The sequence below is a fragment of the Protopterus annectens genome, chromosome 9.part0, assembly GCF_019279795.1.
Source record: "Protopterus annectens isolate FY-2018-M chromosome 9.part0, PAN1.0, whole genome shotgun sequence".
Classification (NCBI taxonomy): Eukaryota; Metazoa; Chordata; order Ceratodontiformes; family Protopteridae; genus Protopterus; species Protopterus annectens.
In genome coordinates, this window is record NC_056743.1 from 1,266,283,656 (window position 1) to 1,266,303,793 (window position 20,138).

Below are 20,138 nucleotides of genomic sequence, written 5' to 3' on the forward strand. Positions count from 1 at the left end.
ATGCTATTCCAATTAAAGTGATATGTTCCAGGGAAGCTCAAGTGGCTAATTAGCATTAGATGTCACTCAGGACTGCTACATTTACAGATGCAATCACTAGTGAGACCAGTATAGTATTACAAACCAAATCCTTTTTACTTCTGCAGTGCTACAACAGTCTCTGAATTGCTATGGCATAATGGTAGCAATCCTACTACAAACAAGATTGCACAGTGAGTTTTGAGGCAAATGGTAATTGCAGAGTAAGAATTCAGTATAGCAGTGATGGCAGCAAGAAAAAGATCTATGAAGAACATAGAAAAAAATGTTGTAGTCTTGAAATTCATATACTAAGTGTGACAGTCTCACAGCAAGAGGTTCTCTGGTTCGATCTCCGGCTGGGGTGCCTTCTGTGCGGAGTCTGCATGTCCTCCCTGTGGTTGTGTGGGTTTCCTCTGGGTGCTCTGGTTTTCTCCCACATCTCAAAGACATGCAGTAGGTGGATTGGACACTCTAAATTGGCCCTAGGTGTGAGTGTGTGTGTGTGTGTGTGTGTGTGTGTGTGTGTGTGTGTGTGTGTGTGTGTGTGTGTGTGTGTGTGTGTGTGTGTGTGTGTGTGCGCCTTCTGTGGAAGGTTGGGCGCCGGGCTGGCAACTCGACACTGTAAAACTCCACTGCCAATCATGAGCAGACAGGTGATCTGCTGTGGTGACCCCTAACCAGGAAAAGCCGAAAGAATAAGATATGCTAAGTGTGACAATAAGTAAGAGAAGAAGCATTATCCTACTTGTACTCAGTTATACAGAGCCTATGTTTCAGAAAACCATTTTTTTTCAAGTATGCGTGAAAGAAAAGAAAAATGTGCTGAATAATTTCTAAGCTGTTGTAGTACATAAACAAGAAAATGAATTGTACCAACAAACAATTATGGTAAATATGGTAGCTGCTATAAAAGTGAAAAAGGTGACCCAATAAGATTTGAAAATGTATCAGAGGCTTTGTGACAAGACTGCAAGTCTGACTCCAGCAGGTAATACAGATAATTAATAAGCCAAATACTGAAGGTTAACAAGGCAGAGGTTCAGAGTTTAATGTTATAAAGGAAGATACTTTTGTGTTATTTGGACTGATAGGCACTACAAAGAAAACGTGCACTATAAAGAAAATGCATGTATATTATTCACATGTTGTCACCAAGTAAATATGCTGGGTCATTTGTTGCTATGTGAATGCAAGATCAAGACATGCAAAAGCCTGTTTCAAATCATAACACTTAAAGAAGTTAATTCTAGTATTAAGGATAGCTTGAACTGAGAAAAGCTAGGAATGAGAAAATGAATTCATAGAGTAAAAACAAAGTAAGCATGTGTACAACAGCAGTCACATAGTTACCTCAGATATTTTATGAATCCATAACATTTACATCCTTCATAACTCTGCTGATTCATTTGCAGTCTTAGGTAGTTTGTTAAGAGAATATCATATACAAATAAATGCTGGTGCTGTGCTATTGATTCAGGCTCGAATATAGTACCAGTAGCTCTCAGGAGTACAAGTTTAGTAGGGGGCTTAGGCTTTAGTACAACTGTTTGAAAGTTAGCTTTCTGACACAGAACTCGCCAGTGTGTTTGCTAATACACCTGTTTTTGATAAAATATCATCACCAAGTTTGGTGCTGACAGTTCAGTTCTGACAAACCGACCAATACCTACATAAGAAGAGGCACACAAGTTTTTTATTAACAGCCTTTTTCTAACTGATAATTATAAAGTTAGTCAAGCTCACTTTCCCTAAAATAAAATCAGTATTTTCATTTGTATTAATGTGAGTGGGGATTGAAATGGTGATGGATGATATGCAGAATGTGGTTAATAAAAAATATTTGAAAAAAAAATCTCTTTTAGTCAGACATGTTAACCAGGCATTAAATACAGTGACAGGAATTACAAAGTGTTTACAATTTGCTGTGGAATGGAGTTCCATATCCTAGATATTTTGTATGAGAAGAGGGATTCACCAAAACTGTTACTGACTTCTGTGTTTTTTAGTTATAATTTATCTAAGGATCCTAAGGTTCTATTGTTGTTGTAATGCTGTGCTTGGTCTTTGAGAGCTGGGCAGTAGTCTGGATTGTACATGATGGAATGTGTTTAAGTGAAGGAAAATAGGAAGTCCATTCCAGTTTAGTTCTTATAATGCAGAGCAGTGATAAGTTCTATTCGGGAGGTTTAGGGCAAATCTAACTATTTTGTTATGGCAGGCCTCAGGTTTGTTCAGGTCAGTTTTTCTTAGATTAGTAAAGATGGGGGAGCCATATAGTAGGGTGGAGAGGAGATCTGTTCTTGCTATGGTCAGTCTGGTGGAATTGATGAGGAAAGGTTTTGCTCTGTAGAGAGTACCAAGTTTAATATGCATCTTTTTAATGGTTAAAGCCAAATGTTTGTCGAATTTTAGTGAGTTATTAATTGTTACCCCGAGAAGTTTTGTGTGTTCTGTTGGTTCTGTTTTGGTACTGTTAGATGAACATATGCTGAAGTGGGGGTTGAGTTACTTGTGCTTTGCCTTTAGTAAAGATAATCAGTTTGGTTTTGTTTGGGTTGAGTTTTAGCTGATGGGTAGATAAATATTTTTCTATTTCAAGGAATGATTTTTATATTATTTCCATGAGTATGGGAAGAGTTGAGGCTGAGCAGATAAGGGAGAAGTTCAGTGTATTGAATAATAGTAGCATTGTTAGTAGTGGTAGATTGTTGGTAAATATGGAGAAAAGAAGTGGACTGAGTATTGACCCTTAGGGGAGGCCTGTTGACACAGAGAGAAGGGGAGAAAGTATGTTTTGCCACTTAACTCCTTGCTGACAGTCAGCTAAGTAATACTCAAAAGCAAGATGTGTTTGACAGACACTAGGTGATGTGGATCTTAATGTACAAATTTGTGATCACAGGATCATGAAGTAGCAAACACTTGAAAATAGTGAAAATAGTGAAGCACTTCTCAGTTCCATCTACATGTATATCAGAAAATATTGGAGAAAAGGGAAGTACTTCAGTACTGGCAAAATTCTCAAGTATTTCAAATTTTCCTTTGTGTAAAAAAATGTCTTTTCCAAAATGCAGTGGTCAAAATATTTGATTGTAGATCATGCGCATCAGAAGACATTCTACATATACTTGCAAAAACATAGTAACCACGAGTTTGCCATTTTTTTTTTTTTTTTTGGGGGGGGGGGGTGACTGGTAACTTTATAATGAAAACAAGAAGCAAAAGTATATTTTGGTCCAGACACAGCCATAAATAGTAAGGGAGGACAATTCCTATGGCCCAGTAGCCATGTTATCCTTTTCCTCAGCATTTAAATGAAATTTTACCATATTAAATGCTTTACTATAAAACTGATATCATTCTTAATATAGTCAGTATAGTACATAAGATATATTTAACTGTATGAGGCTAACAGAAAGGTGAATAAGCAATGTGCTCAAAATGAAAAGTTGAACCGTGCATTTTAACTTGTATTAAATATTTTCCTTACCAATCCAGGACTGTAGTATTTTGGCAGATACTTCTCACTGATTTGTGCCAGACACCAGAATGCTTGCTTAAAAAAAAAGAAAGAAATTAAAATTAATAAATTAGTTTATACTATGTGGCACATTTTTTTTCAGAAACAGAAAATGTGTTTATCCAATCTTTATTTCAGTAACTCCATCCCTCCAGAGGAACAGTAAGTACATATAGTTGTAACGGCTTTGCTTTTTATAGTAGTAGTAGTAGTCATTAAATGTGTGTGATGGGCTAATGAGTTAATAAAACAAAACAAGATATGGTTTACTGATATATAACAACAAAAGAGAAATTCTGCAGTGACGTTTTCCACAGATGGATCAGAATTAAATACCAGATGCTGATACCCTGCCTTGCACCAAGATGGAATCACTGTGCTGTACAGTCCTTGGACTAAACAACTGATTAGAGGTAGTCTTACGAGACAGTTTATATGTAAAACAAAATCAGATTCACTAAACTAGTCGTAACATCCATTACTGAATAATTCTTATATATGCATGTGGATGAAACTATCAACAAGGTTTCCTTCTAGTTAGTTGTATTTATTTACTGTGGTTGTAACTCAGGTATGCGCACAAGGTTTCTGACAGTTAAAGAGGAGGTAGACATAAATGCAGTAAGTGAAACAAGTAATTGATTATGCAACAATACAATATTTCTACATAAGGTTAATAGCAGTATAATCACCATTATTAATGAAGGTTTAGAGGAAATACTGCCATAAACAATGAACAGCAAACATCTGTAAGAAAATGCTGTTCTTACGTACAAATTATACACCACATATTTAGTGTTGTTCTTAAGTTAAAGGTCTGAAGCACATATAGTACTTTTATAAAGATAACCCACAACCTAAACTAAGACATACTCTGCTCTTCCAGTGGTACAGTACCCACTTGATATGGAGTGAAATACATTATCACACATCCTCTCTGTTAGTCATAAGTGAACTGCCATTAAAGATTTGCACCACCTATTACTGCTATGTGTGTCCCTGAGTTGCATAGGCATGAATGTGCATCTACATTTATGTTTAAACACCTTTATATTCAGGCAACATGTACAGAAAGGCAGTCAGCAAGTTTCTCGTCTCTGTCTATTTAATCTAGCTATCTGCTACACAACCTGAGGCTATTATGCAACAGTACAGAAACAATACCCATCCTTGACTGCAGGGACCAAATGACAGTGTAAAATCAGCAATTCCATTACTATAATAAGTAAGACTGGTGCATTAGGCAAAAAAATAAATCTGTGCTGAGCAAGATGGCACCGGTGATTGCGTGAGTAATGTTCATCTGAAAACTCAAAGGCAGGTAGTATTTGAGCATATTAAAAATAAGTCGATCAGTAGTGCCATGGAAAAATATTAATACTGTGCAATTTCTGATGCAGACTGAACTGCATGAAATCCAAATAATGCATGGTCTTTGTGTAACAATAAACACACCCAAAGAATTGTAACCATGTGGTTTTAAATATCATAGCTATCAATATTAATAACACATACGATTAACCAAAAATTGTATTGAGAAAAAAGTGATTGTTAAGAAAAAAATGATTATTCAAAAATATTTTAATAAATTTATCATGAAAGGAAAAGTATGCAATACAAACACAAGGTGAGTATTGCTTAAGACAGCGAATGAGGTGCTCATACACGTTATTTTTGTGTGCTTTGAGTTTAAAGAACCATCGATACTTAGTTGTGCGGATAAGAGGTGTAAACAATAATCTGAGTTGATGAACTGTACACTAAGTGAGCAGCAATTGGCTCACTAGAAACAACTTTATATGTACACATTTCAATAACAAAAAAGGCTTGCTATATGGATCACGGGGATATTTTTCACCTGGTTAAAAAGGGTTGACCTACATATGATAAAAAAGAACTATATTGTGCAGTTGGCAACATTACAGATTACAAAAAGAGTTAATTATATTGAATCCGATACGTCCAAAGACTTACAGAAAGCACCCAAACCAAAGGAGGACTCTTTTAAAACTGGTATTATCTAATAAAATCACATCTATTCAAAGTCTATAACAACTGCAGTTAGGTTCAAGTTTAATAACAGAAACAAAAACAAAAGCCAAAAAAGTATTTAAATAGGTATCTGGATTGTGCAGAGTAAATAAACACTAACAATTTGTCAGATTATTAAATGCATTACATAACAGAGTAGTATGGAAAAGTAATGTTTAACTAGATAAAAGAAACCACTGGAAAAAATAACTAAAATTAGAACAGTATGTTACTATGTCAGTGTTTAAAATATCTGCCAGATGCCTTTCTGAGTTGCAAAAGAGATGTGACTGAATGCTTACTGAATAGGTTCATAGGTTCATACTAGGCTATCTGCCCAAGGGCATTTATAAGCCTAGCCCATAGTTATGTGGCTTTCGCCACCCCTTTAGTTTGAATAAAAACTATGCCTATCATTTTGCTGTGCCTCTGTCAAGCAGTGACACTGAAGTAATCCCTGGGGTATATCTGCAATCTCCCATCCATTGGTCAAGATTCCTCTTGAACAAGGCCAGAGAGGTGCTCTGCCTCACATGTACCGGGATTTTGTTCCACAGCATAGGGAGTCTCTGGGTGATGAATCTGTCCCTCCAGCACATTCTATTTATAACCGTGTCAAGGTTTAAGTCTCCGCCCTTGTGGTTCTGAGGGATCTAGATTTTTTGAGGTGAAGCATATTCATCAAATCTGGGTTTGACGTGGCCTTATATGTCAGGCACAGGTCACCTCTGAGCAAGCGGTATGAGACTGAATAGAGCTGGAGTTCTTTCAGTCGGGCAGCATAAGACATATTTTTGAGACCCTTTATCCTTTTGGTGAGGAACTTTTGGGGCCTTTCAAGCTGCAGCAGGTGTCTGGTCAGATACATTCGAACGGGCATTGTACTCAATCATAGGTCTAATGAGTGATGAGTACAGGGGGACGATGACCTCCCTTGATCTAGATGTGAATCCCTTCATGATCAGGTGGGCGATATAGAAGGTTTTCCTAACTACTTTAGCAACATGAGTGTGAAACGAAAGGCTACTGTCAACCTGGGTCCCCAGATCCCTGATGACTTTTTCTGTGCTCAGTGGATTGCCACCTATATGGTAGCTAGAGGTAACCTTGCTTTTCCCGAAGGGTATGACTATGCATTTTTTGGCGTTTAACTTCAGGCCATGGCTCTGGCACCAGTTATCCGTTTCTGTGAGGCCCTTCTGGAGGATATCTGTGTCAGATGTGTTTTCGACTATGGCGCCCAGTTTGCAGTCATCTGCAAACTTTGTCAGCCATAACCCTCCTGTGTTTGCTTGTACTTCAGAAAAGTAGATGCCGAACAAGAGTGGACCCAGGACTGAGCCCTGTGGGACACCACTTGTGACAGGCTTTGAGTCTGACATGGCTCCAGCAACTCTGACCCTGTGGGTTCTGTCACTTAGCCAGTTTGCAACCCATCTTGTGATGTATGGGTTTACATTCAAGCTGATGAGTTTTTCGATGATACCTGAGTGGGGTATTGTGTCGAAGGCCTTTGCCAGGTCGAGGTAGGCTGTATGGACTGCCTTTCCCTCATCAATGGCCTTGGTGACAGTCTCGAAAAAGTCAACCAAGTTTAAGAGGCAGGATCTGCCTTTGACAAAGCCAAACTGGGTTGGATCCAAAGTCTGCAAGTTCCCTATGTCTTTATTTATGAGTTCCATTATGATCCTCTCCATGGCTTTGCAGATAAGGCTTGTCAAGCTAATGGGGCGGTAATTTCCAGGGTGTGTGGAGGCACCGCCCTTATGAAGTGGGACCACAGTCGCGTGCGCCACTCCTTGGGTACGTATCCTGAGGTGAGGCTAAGATTAAACAGCTGTCCTAACTGTGGGTTTAATTCCTCGTTGAGTTCGTGAAGCACACAGCCGGGGACATCATCCGGTCCCATGGATGCTGTGTTTTTTGCCTTAGTGAGGGCAGTTCTCACCTGGGCGTTGGAGATGTTTGGGGGCTACAATCCTCTGGAATAGATATCTCTCCTTTTGGGGGGGGGAGAAGTTTGCACTGAACCTGTCAGCCAGTATGTTGGCAATGTGTGTAGGTTCAGTAATTTTCACATCATTTTGAACTAATTCTGAGCATATCTGGGAGTTTCCTCCTAGGTTTCTAACATAGCTAAAGAAGGCCTTATGATTCTTTTTAGAGTCCTTGGCGATTTTTCTCTCAAAATTTGCCTTGGATGATTTTATGAGAGCTCTTAGTTTTTTACTTATAATGATCAAAGATGTCTTACCTTTCAAGGATTTTGCTCTATCTTGTAGTAGCTTCCTCCTTTTGTTGTAGAGCTTGTTTATGGCTGGGGTCCACCAGACTGGACACTTGCCTTTGGTAAAGAGAGTCTTAGTTTTGTTTGGGATTGCCTGATCCATGCAGTCCTGTAGGTGCTGGTAGAAGGCATTTGTAAGTGATTCAGCGGTTTGAGTAATGTTTACCACTGGCTCAGGGGCCTTAAAGGAGACCACACAAGTTTTTAGAAGTGTGAAATCGGCTTTTGAGAAGTTTTTCACTGTGGTCTTTTTTGTTTCAGGTGGGGGCGGGATGAGGACCTCCAGCGAGATTAGTTTATGATCTGATCTCACCAGTGAGGGGTGTTGAACATTTTGATCCCATGTTCGTGATGATGAGATCAAGTATGTTTTCTCCTCTTGTGGGGATGGTGACTAGTTGTTCCATGACATTTGAGTTTATGAACTCCAGGAATCTTTGGGTTAGAGTGTTCGGGCTTGAGTAGTGTTCCCAGTCTATATTAGGGTAGTTGAAGTCACCTAGTATGATGGTGTTTGGAGATACATTTATCCCTCCAATGTTTTCAGGAAGGCCATGTGAGGTTCCTGAGTTTGAGAGGGTGGCCTGTAACATGCTACAAATTGCAGAGCAGTCTTGCCTATGGTTAATTGCACCTGGATGGTCTCCGATGCATCGTGCGTTGCCACCAACCTTGAGGTGTGGGTGTCCTTTATGAATATGGACACCCCCCCTCCTTTCTTGGTGTTGTCCGGATTTTGGGGCCGGACGCATGATATGAGGTGAAACCTGTTAGTGCTGGGGTGCTCTCAGGAGCCTTGAACCAGGTTTCTGTCACAGCACAGACATCGATGTTCTCCATATTGAGAAGGGCCTCGAGTGCGTGCATCTTGAGATTGAGACTTCTGGCATTGAGCAGCATTACCCTTAGTTTTTTCCTTTTGGTGTTCTAGGGTGGTAGGTTTAGAATTTGAGCCTTGCCTAAAAAGGCACTATGGGGGTGGCAAGAGCCTTTGCCAATATCCGAAGCCCAGGGTGACAGGTGCAAGCCGTCCCTTGAAGCAGCGTGGCTTGTCCAGCATGTCATCCCAGGCAGACAGACATTGGATCCCCTTTGAATGACACCAGAATTTAAGCCAATTATTAAAGCTGATCATCTTATCACTGTATTGTGGCATCATTCTAGGTGAAGGTAGGATACTGCTCAAGGTCAGGGTCATACCTGCCTGGGCTACATAATCAGAGAGCTCCTCGATGTCCCTTTTCATGTAGTCCAAGGAGGTACGTCTCAGGTTGATGACACCAGCGTGGACAATGACTGAGTCGTACTTGTACCTGCTGTTCAGAGACCTGAGTGCTTGCGTTATGTGGCGGATTCTAGCGCCCGACAGGCAGCTTACTGTGACCTTCTCTTTACTCAGTTTGGTGAGCGGGACGTCAGTGTGTCTGACTATGGAATCACCAATGACAAGTGTGTCTGGCATTTTGTTTGGCCTTAAGGGCTGTGACTGTTTGACACTCTGACTGTGTGGTCTATGTGTTGCATGTGTTGGGTCGTGAGGTGGTTGTTGTTTGGGTGTCTGCTTTGGTGGCCTCTGCTGTTTTGGTAAATTTTTGATCAGAGCCTCCGAGTATGTCTTTGTGTGAGTATGTGTATGATTTGAAGTTGTGATGGTACCATGTGTGACTGGGTATGTATTGTGTGTGGTTACCTTCTCCTCCTGTCTGGTCTTGCCAGTCCTATGTTGAGAGAGCTCAGCCTCCAGTTTGGCCGTATAGTTGCATCTCTCGCATGTATTTGTGTTTTGTGGGAGAAGGAGAGGATTGTCTGTGTACATGAGGCAATTGTAACATTGCCTCAATATTCCCAGGTTCACCAGTTGAGCTGGAGAGGACACTAGCAACTGATCCGTCGACATACTAGAAGTAGTAGATAAAGAGACTTTCAAAGGACTCCGGGGGAAGTGGGTTTTAGGCTGGTGGGGTACTATCTATAATAAGAGTGCTTTATCAAGGTGCAAGTACTGTAGGAGTAAGTGCTAGGCTTTCTGAGCCCACCAGGAAATAATCATAATTCAGATGTGGAAAAAGATAATTGAATAAACAGTTAAGTACAGCAGCTTTAGAGGATGCCATAAATAATGTTATAATCTAAGAATTTTTAGCTGTAGATGCAGTTAAAATAAGAGATGTAATAAAAGCAGCATGCATAGGGACAGATACCTGAGGTAGACTTCGCTCAAAATGGTGGATGCTGATAGAATGGGTCTATATGAGAATGACAAAAGCTGAAGTCCGCGAACGCCATAACATTGACACATAAACATCGATCTACAAAAAGAGCAAAAGACGGAAACGCCGAAAGACACAATGTCGAACGAATTTCCCTGGCCAGCAGGGTGATCATGGGGATGAGGAAGTATATCCCTTTCCCCATTGTAGTGCGGTCTCAGAGTTGGTATATATAAGTAGGGAGTCGTGTGGGGGGTGCTGCAAAAATGTTTGGAAAACTGTTTTACATTATGTTTGTTTACTTAGGTTTAACTTTCCTGTATGGCGCTGTTGCTTCCAGGAATTCATTCCGCATTGTGACTTTTGACGTTTCCATCTTTCGCTGTTTTCGTAGATCGACATTTATGTGTCGATGTTATGGCGTTCGCAGATTTCAGCTTTCATCTTTGTAATATAGACCCGAAAGAACGGTGTAGTCACTGAGACAGAAAAACATGATTTGATGTGATCAGTCTTACTAATTCATTTACTAATCATTACATAAATGATACAAATGTGATTTGGGTTACTCCAAAACTGGATTTGGTAAGGCAAAATAATTAAATTAGATACTGGATCTACTCTCCTAATGATTTCAGTGCAAGATTAAAGAAACATGTTGCAAAACTTACTACTAAACGGAGCTGAAGTTCTTCTGCAAACTTCTATAAAAGAAAAAGTAAACAGGAATAGTTAAAGTAAGTTTTTTTATAAAGTATCAAAGCAAAGAATATGCACTAGCCATATTTGCTTGTAATAATAGAAATTCTACTTTATTTAAATGAGATTTGATTAGAATAATTGGATGAAACTGGTATTTTATTTAAAAAAAATCCAAGTGGCAAGTAAAAGTAAAAGAATATTGCCAAAGAATAAAAAAATGTCAAGGTTTCTAGCCAATTCCCAAACATTATTTGCAAATCAAATGGGCTCCATGTAAAACACGAGTCAAGACCGAGGTGAAAAATAATGACACATCCAAGTTTAATAAAACCAGCATGGTGCCTTATGCATTAAGCCTTAAGGAGAGGGAGAATGCAGGGGCTGAAGAATGGAGGATTGCTATATGAAGTTGGAGGGACCGAACTTGCAGCATTTACTACAGCAGTATTAAATAAAGACAAGCAGGAAAAAATCTAAATCTGTGAGGAAATAAAAGTTATTCTGAGTCCAGTCCTATTCATAACATAGTATCTGCAGCTGAGTACAGAAGATATGTCCACATCCCTAGATGGAGAAGCAGAGCTTTATAAAGACCAACCAGGCAGAAGCATGCCATTAAATGAAGTTGAATGAAGCTTCAGAACTAGTTTTAACCATCAGCCCACATACCAAGAGTTGCTCATTTAATACAGAATGCTGTTTGCAAAGGCATCTCATGTGGACATATCTTAGAGGTTCAGCTGTCACAGGAAATTCTAAACATTCAGTGCTACCTCAGTGACATGAAAAGAGTGCAAAAACAGGCTAAGGGAACATAAACTCAGAAAGCGTAAATTCTTTAAATAATACTGTTGGCATATTACTGACCAACTGCATTGAAGAAGATAGCATTTAAAGTGGGAGCTATGCTGACTATACAGATGGCTAAAAATATTTCAGAATTGCAACCCTATTTTAGACTATTCCTATCATAAAATTGTTAATCTTTCTACATAGTTGCAAGCACTGAAGTCTTATTATGCAATGGCACAGAATGAAAGAGAATTGAATTACAAATGGGATTTCAGACAGACAAACAACATGACCACATCAGAAGAGTTACTGATATATTTCAACTCATCAGTGCCTTTATGGTTGGAATGAAATTATTTGCATTATGGAACCAGTGCTAAAGTTCACAATTTATATACGACTTTTCACTTTTGCGTCATGCTGTTGAATGAAAACAAAGAAATTTTGCCTGGATTGAGTGAGAAACCTTTCACCTGGTCACATGAAGTATGCAGGCTCTACCAGTACCTTCATGGTAGAAGGTCCTCTACAGTAATGGATCAGCAGGCAATGGCAATGATTTTAACAGAGAGACTCAGCATGATTCTGTGCTACTTCCAAAGTGCATGTGCCAATGATAAAATGAGGTCTAAAAGAATATAATAAAATGTACTGACCTTTTGCAAAATGAAAGGAAAAATTGGCTGTGCCAAGCACATTATTATACAGTCCCAGTGCACTCATTAAGAAAATGCAGTCCAGAATGCTGGAAGTACCTTACCATGATAAAAATGGACCCTCGGGTAAGATATTGCATGAAGTGACACCTGACACAAACACATCCAGGAAATTACAAATGTGTCAGGTGCCACTCAGTAGGAAATACACAACTGGTAGGACTATTAGCATCCTCAAGAGTGGCCAAAAATGCAATGGCAGACTACTCACACGAACTTTGCAAGCTCCTTTTTTTGACAAACTGCATAGTAGCAAATGTTCATTGAGTGTGGCCTGCTTAGTATCAGCTACTTCAGAGAAAAATAAGAGCAATACCATTGGTGATGTTCATGAGAACTGAGCACGGGAATTAATTTATTGTTCTCAAAAAGATTAAATTCTGTTTTCAGGAGATGAAATCCAGGAATGAAACCAGTCATTACTGACATATATGCACACACACACACACACACACACACACACACACACATATATATATATATATATATATATATATATATATATATATATATATATATATATATACACACACACACACACACACACACACACACACACACACACACACACACACACACACACAAAATCACACACACACACACACACACACACACACACACACACACACACACACACACACACACACACACACAGATAGCTATATTATGTGCAAAATTAAAATACATTTCAGGTACAGAATAAGACATTTCTCACAGGAACACCATTATCTAGCCAGTGGATTTGTACAGATTGTTAAAAAGGCAAAAAAGATACCAGCCTGGATTTAAACATATGTACAAAACTGCCATTTATGTGCTAGAAATGTACAATCATGTTAGTAGCTGTATAAAGGCAGCTGTACCCCCCAGGACGAAGTACAGAACTAACTCAAAAAACAAACCACTCTGGTGGAATCACAAAATCAATCAGATGTATAACAGGAGGAAGAAAATGATGGCAAAAATAAGGAGGTGCAGCACCCAGCAGGATAAAAGCACCCTCCGCAAACTAAACAAACATCTCAGAGCATAAAGTCGACCAAAGCCAAATTTGAGGTGAATTTGTCCTCTCAGGCCAAAAACAACCACAATACATTCTTTAGCTATGTCTGCAACCTCAAAGGCAATACACAATTGTGTGCAAAGCTCATTTTAAATGAAGCCACCTATACTGAGCCAGAAGACATAGCAAACCTACTGACCGATAAATTTAGCTCCAACTTTACCTCTCTCTCTCCCCCTCAACCTCCCCTTAGGAAATACCATCAAATCTAACTCCCCCTGCTATCCCTAGGGAATAGGTCTTTAGTGCTTTCTGTAAGGCCAAGAACATTGCATCAGTGAGCCCAGACAATATCCCAGGTTGCCTTCTAATTAGCATGAATCATGACCTATCAGGGCCTCTGGAATTGCTATTTAACTACAGCCTCCAAACAGGCTTCATGCCTCATGAATGGAGAACAGCAACAGTCATCCCTCTGCACAAAGGTGGGCCATCGACAGACCCTGGAAACTACAGACCTATAAGTCTCACTAGTCTTATATGTAAAGCCATGGAGAGAATTATCATGGAAATGATCAATAGTGATAAAGTAAACCTCCGGACACTGGACCCAGCCCTGTTTGGTTTTGTCAAGGGCAGATCATGCCTAGTCAACTTGGTGGACTTCTTTGAGAAGGTCACCAAAGCAATGCATGAGGGCAAAATGGTTCACACTGCCTACCTTGACCTAGTCAAGGCATTTGACACAATACTCCACTTGGGCTTTGTTGACAAACTCAAGAAGTTAGATGCAAACTCATGTCACCCAGTGGATAGCCAACTGGCTCACAGACAGGATCCAGGAAGTTAGAACTGGGGAGTCCACGTCTACATACAGGCCAGTCACAAGTGGAGTCCCTCAGGAATCAGTACTTGGACCGCTCCTCTTTGGCATTTACTTCTCTGAAGTCAAGGCCAATGTCAGTGGTCTCTGGCTGACTAAATTTGCAGATGATTGCAAACTAGGAGCTGTCACTGAATCCCACACTGAAAAATGTTCTCCAGGAGGGGCTGACTAAGACAAACAACTGGTGTCAGAACTATGGACTAAAACTAAATGCCAAGAAATGCATAATAGTATCCTTCGGGAAGTCATCCACCCCTTGTTATTATCATATTGACAACACAGCCCTAGAGATGACCCAATAGTCAGGGACTTAGGGACACATATAGACAGTAATCTAGCCTTTGACCATCATGTGTCTACAGTACCAAGGAAATCATTCTATGTTGCACAACTTATAAACAAAGGTATGGCATCTAAGTCCAAGGAAGTCATTGTTCCACTGTATCTGGAATTCATCAGCTCTATCATTGAATACAATTCCCCCTTTGGTATGTACCTAACCAGGCCTATCCAACAATTGGAACATCTGCAGAGGTTCCTCACTAAAAGAATGCAGGGTTTAAGTAAAATTTCTTTTGCAGACTACCTCAAGGCTCTGTCCCTATATTCTGACTCATACAGGCTTTTGAGGGGAGATCTATGCCTGACATACAGGGCATTATCTGACCCCACTCTGATGGACCTCCTGCATATCTGCAAAACAAATAGCACCAGAATTACCTGTTGTAAGGACTTGAACCTTGCTTGTGATATAACTAGGACCTGCTTGAGAGACAGGTATGTATCCCAGAAATGTCCTCATATCTGGAACAGGCCCCCCATCCATGTGAAGCAAAGTTCCTCCCTAACTCAATTCAAGTGCAACTTGGACAATTGGATGGGGAACAGGAAACTCATCCCTGGTTTGGCACCCATGTATCTTAACAGACACAGGCAATCTGTAACTGGTTCATCTCCCAGGCCCTAGCTTGTAAATGTTTCATCTCCCAAGCCCCTGCTTATACTTATCAAGGGTATCAGAACTTGCCAGAGATTTGGGATGCATGGCTTGGCTTAAAAAGGCCTTTGTGGTTGTTAGCTTAGTAAACACCTATGAACCTAAATGAGGCATCTTTTTTGATATTTCCAGAAAGAAATTTCAGTTCATGAATGACTTACTGAAGCCTGATATTCACAGCTATGTTAATCTCAAGCAGTTTCAAGGTATTTATATGAGAAGCCTTAATAAAATTTTGGCAATGGCCGGTATGTTTTAGCAAAAGGTTATAGATCTAAGGAATGGCATACAGGGCAAACTGTTCAAAAAGAAGGCCTTTAATGTACTCCAAAGACAGCAGATAAGGCATCTGGTGAAGACGTGTCCCACACTGGCATCAGGTGATTACGCTGTCTAGCCTGAACATCACCAGACAACTGAACGTCAATGACTAACAACTTATTTTAGAGTAATAATATGATCTATACTACAGATGGATGGCATACCATGATCAGAGATGTATGCATGCATGTTCAACTTCACAACGACCAAAAGGACTTCAGTCCCAATTGATGATCCAACAGTATGCACTGTAACAGAAAACAATTCACCAGAAATGACAGAAGGTTTAGATAAAGGTTCATGAAAAACAAAAACCTAAAGACTCGATGAATAGAAACAGTCTGGCCAACAGAAACAGCTTGTGTCATCAGGAACATCCTCTGGTCAGTAACTGTAGTCTCATACAGAGCATTCCATAAGGCAGCTCATTATGACCCTTGGAGACAGTCTTGAGAAACTGCAAGAATGTTACCCATAGCAATGGGGAGGCACAGAAAAATGCAGAGATGCTATACTGAGGTACTGCTGGTTTACACACACTCTTTTCTAAGTACTGTATAGAACCTCAGACAGACTACATTTGTGAGGTGGGGTGCATATTGTAAATATTCAGTTAAGCAGCAGCATATAACAATGTGCGCTGAAATACAGTTGCTAAACACTGCAGAAAAATAGAAGTCACTCACTGGGCCATGCACAATTTTACAGCATCCAGTCCTTATGCCTGCTGTCAAGAAGAAATGTCTAGCTTTTTTTTATCTAATATGTACAATTGTCTAATGTGTACAGTCTTGTGAGACTAAATGTAAATGAGAAAGAAGTGTTAGACAACTGCATAAAACCTTTGTCCATTGTTCATGTGTTCATACCAGCTAACCTTTGTACTTAAGAAACAAGTAAAGTAAAGACATGTTCAGCAGAGCCTGCTGCTCCATGCATTTATTTACCTAACTGCATATTAAGTTGCCACAGACAAGTACACAAGTCCAATGGTTTCTGTGACCTGTAATAAATTCTGTGTGCATACAGTGAGTGAATTAAGAGAAAAATAAGACTGATATGGAGACAAAAAAAGAGGTCAGTGGGACAGGAGGGAGAGGAAAGAAGGAATTGAGCAAGGAAGGTAAGTGGATGGAGACAGACGCTGGGTGGAGGGAAGATCAGCAATGTGCAACAGCTCTGCTGTAGATTTGGTGGGAATGTGACAAACCTGTGAGTGTTATTTCTTCAAATCACAAAGCTATGAAGCAGTTTAGCTGAATACCTAGATTCAGCAAAATTAAAGTTATATAATTACTGTAATGCTAGATGCTTGTTATCCTTCTCGATCCATCTTGACAGATGACTTATTGTTTTCGTGGCAGATCCAAAATGGCTACACTCTCAAGAGTTTTATTCAAAGCTCAAGCTTCCCTCTTCCATTAAACAATACTGAAACAAAATTACCTCAGCTCAAGTTTGCCCTAAAGACAGATAGGAATACACCTGGAAAGTAGTCCCAAAATCAGGGATAGGCAGGTGGCCAGAGGATTTGCGCAATGAAATGCTTCAGGTTTGGCTTGTTATGATCTTCTAGAAACAAACAAAAAAATACAAAGGCTTTGGTAGGGGAAGGAGGGCGAGATGCTGAGGAGGATAGAGAAGGGCGACAAGGATCTAGAATTATGTTAATTACATAACTTTCATGTCCTGTGTTGTCCTCCCTTTCGATCTCAACAAATGGATCAGAATCTCCAGCTATCAGGGTTCTCTGATGGCAATGCGCCACGATACTTTTAAGTATGGTGGAACCAAAGGTTGTTCTGGATGCAATCTGAAAGTCATCTAGACAAGGTGACTTTAAGTACTCTGGATCCCAATTTGGCTATAGAAAAGATATAACTGATAATATTTCCATATAGATTATGTGTCATGCAGATAAAATCTGAGTTGATAATGGATATCTATGGTAAGCAATGTGTATTCATCCAGATTAGAATGATAAGTATAAAATACAGGCAAGTGAATAACTTTGTTCAAAAGTTGACTTAGTAGCTACCATATGCACAAAGCTTGGAATGGGTTTGAGAGAAACTCTGTCCTTGTTAAAAATCAAATAAGGGAGCTTGTAGGACAATGCCTGACATTCAGACATTCATCTAGCTGATGCTGCAATAATCAAAAACAATATCTTCCAATACAGAAACTTTAATTCAACCTTAGAGGCAGGCTCAAATGGGGCTTGCATAAAAGCTTGCAACATCAATGTAATGACCCAAGGAGGAGTTGTGTATTTAACGGAAGGTCTGAAAAAGGAAGATGCCTTGTAGAAAAGCCTTAGATACTTTCAGCAAAACTATGGAGTCATCATCTGAACACATGAGAAGGTTGGAAATAGCTGCTAAATCCATCCACCCACAATCCCTTCTCCCCATTTTTGCACACTGAGTTGGGTGCCACTTTAACAGCTTTAATAATAGAGTAGTTAGCACCAGAGAGGAAAATATCTGTCAAAAAGTCCAGGATTGAAGGAATGTGGGCAGAAAATGTTTCAAGTGTGTGTTGCACTGCTCAGATTGAAAAAGATTTCCATTTGCTCTTACTTATTTTCCTGGTGGAAGGTTACTGTGAAGTTGTCAGTTTATGTACCACTCTCAAAGTCAATATGGGGTCACTGGCCATGAATGGAACTGTAGAAACTATGCAGTTAACTTCATGGACTTGATATCTCGGTGAGGCTTGCTGAATGGCTAAGAAAGTAAATCTGGAAGGGGATTCAGGACAAAGGAGGTTATAAAAGATAAGTCCACAGGTAGGGGAGCCAGACTTGTCAGGCTCAGAAAGGGGCAAAGAGAATAACTTTTGCCTTGTACGTGGCAGCTTTCTGAAGAAATTTTGTTATCAGCAGAACTGGTGGGCATGCATAAAGGAGACCAGTTGGTGACGTATAGGCTAGAGTATCCCTTGGTGACTGTCCTGTTGAAGGATGAGGGCAAAATAGCTGCTGTATTTCAAGCAGGTGAAAGTTGTAAAGAGGATGCAGCAAGCCTGGCCCCAGCATTTGAAAGTTTCCTTTGCACTGTCTTGTAGAGGGACTACTTGTGAGGCATTAGAATGCATTGACTCAGCCTGTCCACTAGGACATTGTTATGAGATTGCATTGTTATGAGAAAGCATTGCAAAGACTTTGCCCAATGCCATACTCTCATGGCCTCTCAACATAGTGGCTAAGAGTGGATTTCCCCCTGTTTTTAATGTACTAGACTACAGAAGTGTTGTCTGTCTGCATATAGATCACACCCAGGGGAAAGTAGTTCTGAAGATCACGTAGTGCTAGAAGGACCACCCTCATCTCAAGAACTTTGATGTGCAGATAGGCCTTTGATTAGTCTGGTCCTCATTCACTGAACTGTTCTCCCCTCGTAATGGCCCCCCCAACCCTAATGGGAAGTATCCTTGGTCGCTACGGCCAAGGGAAGCAAACAGACAAATGGATGAGTTTAGGATACTAGAGGGGTGGTCATCCATTAAGAGATATGATGACATCACAGGAGGATTAACTTGACCAGATAATGGAATTAGTGTATTAACAGAGACCACAGAACTGAAAGAGTTTAATGCAAAATGCTCATGAAGTATCATTTTTATAGAGGCCATCATGGAACTTAGTGAAAGAAGAATTATAAAAGCTGGTGAATTTGGATGACCGATGACCTCTTGTGTCTGTGGACAAAGGGAAGTCAGCTCTTTCACTGACATAGGAACATATGCTAGCAGAATCCTGAAAAGAAAAATTATTATTCTCTGCATCTACAATCACTAAACACTACGGCATGCTAATATGCACTACAATTCTAGAACACTCAAATGATCATCTTATATACTGTCCCCATATGTATTTTATTTGTTCCCTTTCTGAACTTATCAAAAATCTTGTATCTATCAAACAAATTATATCTGCCTTCGCTTGATACCATCTTAAAGATGTAACCCTTTTTAAGTCACTTTAATGGTGTTGACACTAACTGCTGTAATATTTAGACTAGCACTGTCTTTTTTTTTTGGATTATCAGTAAACATTTGCTTATCATTTACCTAGGCTTTCCATTTTTATACTTACTCTTTTCCAGTGGAATTATCACCTTCTTCTAGTTTTTGCTCAGGATTTACAATAGTATTGTCTTGACTTTCATCTATCCCAAGTTGTTCATTCTTACTTGATAATTCCAGCCAAACATGTTGCTGATATAAAGAATATAATTTTGCAAAATTAAAGTTATGTGCTCACCATAACTAGGCATTTGTGTTGTCTATTTTCATTCTTGCTCAACATTCGTGTATCGGATCTGACTTCAGATCTGACTTAGCTGCATACACTAAACTTTCATATCCAGCTCATGAGCTCCTTCCACTACCGATAATGCCCCTGTCAGCTAGCAATACCTCAGATTGAGTTTGCTGCAAGAAGAAGGAAAGAACAGCAGAGCTAGGGATCAAACCTGGAATAAATGGTTCCACAATATCCACAAGGTCACTCCAGAAGATGAAAGGAAGGGGGAATGAGGGTGGGAGTTGAGGAAAATTGAAAATGGAAAAACAGATGCATAGTTATGGTGAGTACTTCAGTATCTGATGTTGTCCTTTTCATTTGTTCCTCAACATTTGGGACAGAG

At 39.8% G+C, this 20,138-nt stretch overlaps 1 protein-coding gene across 1 annotated transcript in view; it reads right to left on the minus strand.

Annotated features, from left to right (window-relative positions):
• The window catches only part of LOC122811987 (carabin-like), a 1,241,323-nt gene that overhangs the window by 282,473 nt on the left and 938,712 nt on the right, over window positions 1-20,138 (minus strand). Inside the window, exon 7 of the mRNA XM_044084192.1 lies at window positions 3,512-3,577. Coding sequence (XP_043940127.1) covers window positions 3,512-3,577 — 66 coding nt within the window. The remainder of the gene's footprint in view (window positions 1-3,511; window positions 3,578-20,138) is intronic.